The 1,980-nt window shown below is 26.3% G+C and overlaps 1 protein-coding gene across 1 annotated transcript; it reads right to left on the bottom strand.

The window, feature by feature from the left end:
* Window positions 1-879: 879 nt before the first annotated feature.
* LOC105448755 lies at window positions 880-1,557 on the bottom strand. The gene is made up of 2 exons (XM_011687495.1): window positions 1,302-1,557; window positions 880-1,221 (listed from the first exon to the last, which is right to left on the bottom strand). Exons 1-2 carry the CDS (start codon window positions 1,516-1,518, stop codon window positions 935-937), a joined length of 504 nt encoding a protein of 167 aa, XP_011685797.1. The 5' UTR covers window positions 1,519-1,557; the 3' UTR covers window positions 880-934.
* Window positions 1,558-1,980: the final 423 nt, after the last annotated feature.

Below are 1,980 nucleotides of genomic sequence, written 5' to 3'. Positions count from 1 at the left end.
GTGGTAAACCATCAATGTTGATTTGTAATCGAATATCTTCACAACGGGACGAATAATCATGTTCAGCTAAAATTCTTTTCAAACTTATTAAGAGTCCGAAATAATAATATTCTCCATTATTTAGCTTTTTAAATTTTAATTTAGGAGGAGTATTTAATAAAGTTTTACTGCTAAGCGGTAATTCTGGATGAAAAGGTCGTAATAAATGTAACAATTCTGTAACACGAATATGTGGTACATTTCCATTTATAGCCCACTTTTGTAATTCAGAAATGAAATTTGTATCAGAAAAATCATTTTCATTATCAGTAGATAAAATACTATAATTTTTAATGTATGAGAATAATTCATTATTACAAACAACATTTTCAATTAATTCAGTATTATAATTATGAAACAAGTTGCTATTATTATCAAGTGTATTAGAGTTTTCAAAATATTTAAAATTAAAATCAATTTCACTTTTAAATAAACTGCTGGTACAAGGCATATTTATATTATCAATAGCATTATCTGTCTCATAATCATATTTATTATGATATCTATTATCAGAAGAAAAATCATTAAATTTTTTTTCAGCGTTTTCATTATTATTATTAACTGTAAAAAGCATATCATTAACTGTTGCCATTATCCTTCTACGCATTTGGCGTTTCCCTACATATACATTCTTCTTATAAATTAATTTTTGTCTTTTACGAAACATGTTAAATCTTTAACTAAACAAAAAAAATAAACATTTATTTTTATTGCTTATATTATAAGTTAAATCTAAATTCTTAATTTATACTTTATAATTTAATAATTTAAATTATTAAATTATTAAATATAAATTTAAAGTACTTAAAAATATAATTCTTATTTCTTTGGATTTAATGTTCACAGCATTCGAGCTTATACTTAAAGTTATTATAATTTAGCAGAAACTATCTTCTTACTGTTTAAAAGTTTGACACGTTGTGATTGCTGGAGGTCTTGGTAAACGATTACTGTTACATTTCTTTTTGACACGGAGCTGACCATTTACTGATTCTTCATCTTCACTATTGCTTTGTTCACTAGATATATTATCGCTTTGTTCACAATAGCGATTAGGTCGTTTTCTAGACCGTGACGTACTAACTGTATTGAATCTCTTTAATACCGTATCAAAATCAGATGGTATATCTGAATTCTCTTCACAGTATTGTAATTGTTTCTTCGCTTTATGATAATCGTTATCTATACATAAACATATATTTTTATATTGTTTTATAACATGCTAATACAAAAATTCGATATTTATAATTTTATTTCTTTACCTTTTTCAGTAAATAAAATTTTTTGAATGTCATAAAAAATCCATTCATCAGTTGGTATTTCTCCTTTCTTTAATGATTGTTCATATTGATACTGCTTTTTGTAGGGAGGCCAAAAGCCGTGTTTTTTCTTTGGTGTTAGCCAATTACTGCTTATTATAGCGATATTGATGTCTCCCTTTTCTTCAATAAATTGGACTCCCAATAAACTAGTGGTCATCTTAATTAATTGCAACTTGGCTATAATTTTCAATTTAAAAAAATATGATATAAATAAATAATATAATTGTGAATAATACTTATAAAGAAATAAACAGATATACAGTGTAAAAATATCGAAAAATACATATATTGAATGCTAGATGTGAGAGGTTATGATATGAGAGGTTATGTGTCACATACTAGCAGGGTTGGCCCGTAAAATACAAAAATGTAAAAAAGGGTATAATACGTAGTATTTTACGGTATATTATGTACGTATTTTACGTCTCACTTTTTTACGTTTTTTACAATAATTCAATCTATTTTTCTTGATGGATTTCTTGTACGTTCGGAACGCACTAACCAAAGAAAAAAGATATGAGTTTTTCTTCTTTGATTGGTCTGAAACTCATCAAGAAAAACGTGTTGCAACCTCTGTTTTCACGAGTGTACATACAGTCGTTGCAAATACGAACCACGA

This window comes from Wasmannia auropunctata, unplaced genomic scaffold, assembly GCF_000956235.1.
Source record: "Wasmannia auropunctata unplaced genomic scaffold, wasmannia.A_1.0 LD336078.1, whole genome shotgun sequence".
In the NCBI taxonomy this organism is placed as follows: Eukaryota; Metazoa; Arthropoda; class Insecta; order Hymenoptera; family Formicidae; genus Wasmannia; species Wasmannia auropunctata.
The sequence above is the reverse complement of the archived record's forward strand: the minus strand, read 5'-3'. Positions and strand labels throughout refer to the sequence as shown.

Excerpts from the sequence above, each read along its gene's own strand:
- LOC105448755 (XM_011687495.1), bottom strand. The coding sequence starts at position 1,518 with ATGACCACTAGTTTATTGGGAGTCCAATTTATTGAAGAAAAGGGAGAC. Across the intron at positions 1,222-1,301 it reads AATTTTATTTACTGAAAAAG|ATAACGATTATCATAAAGCG; the intron begins GTAAAGAAATAA and ends GTTTATGTATAG.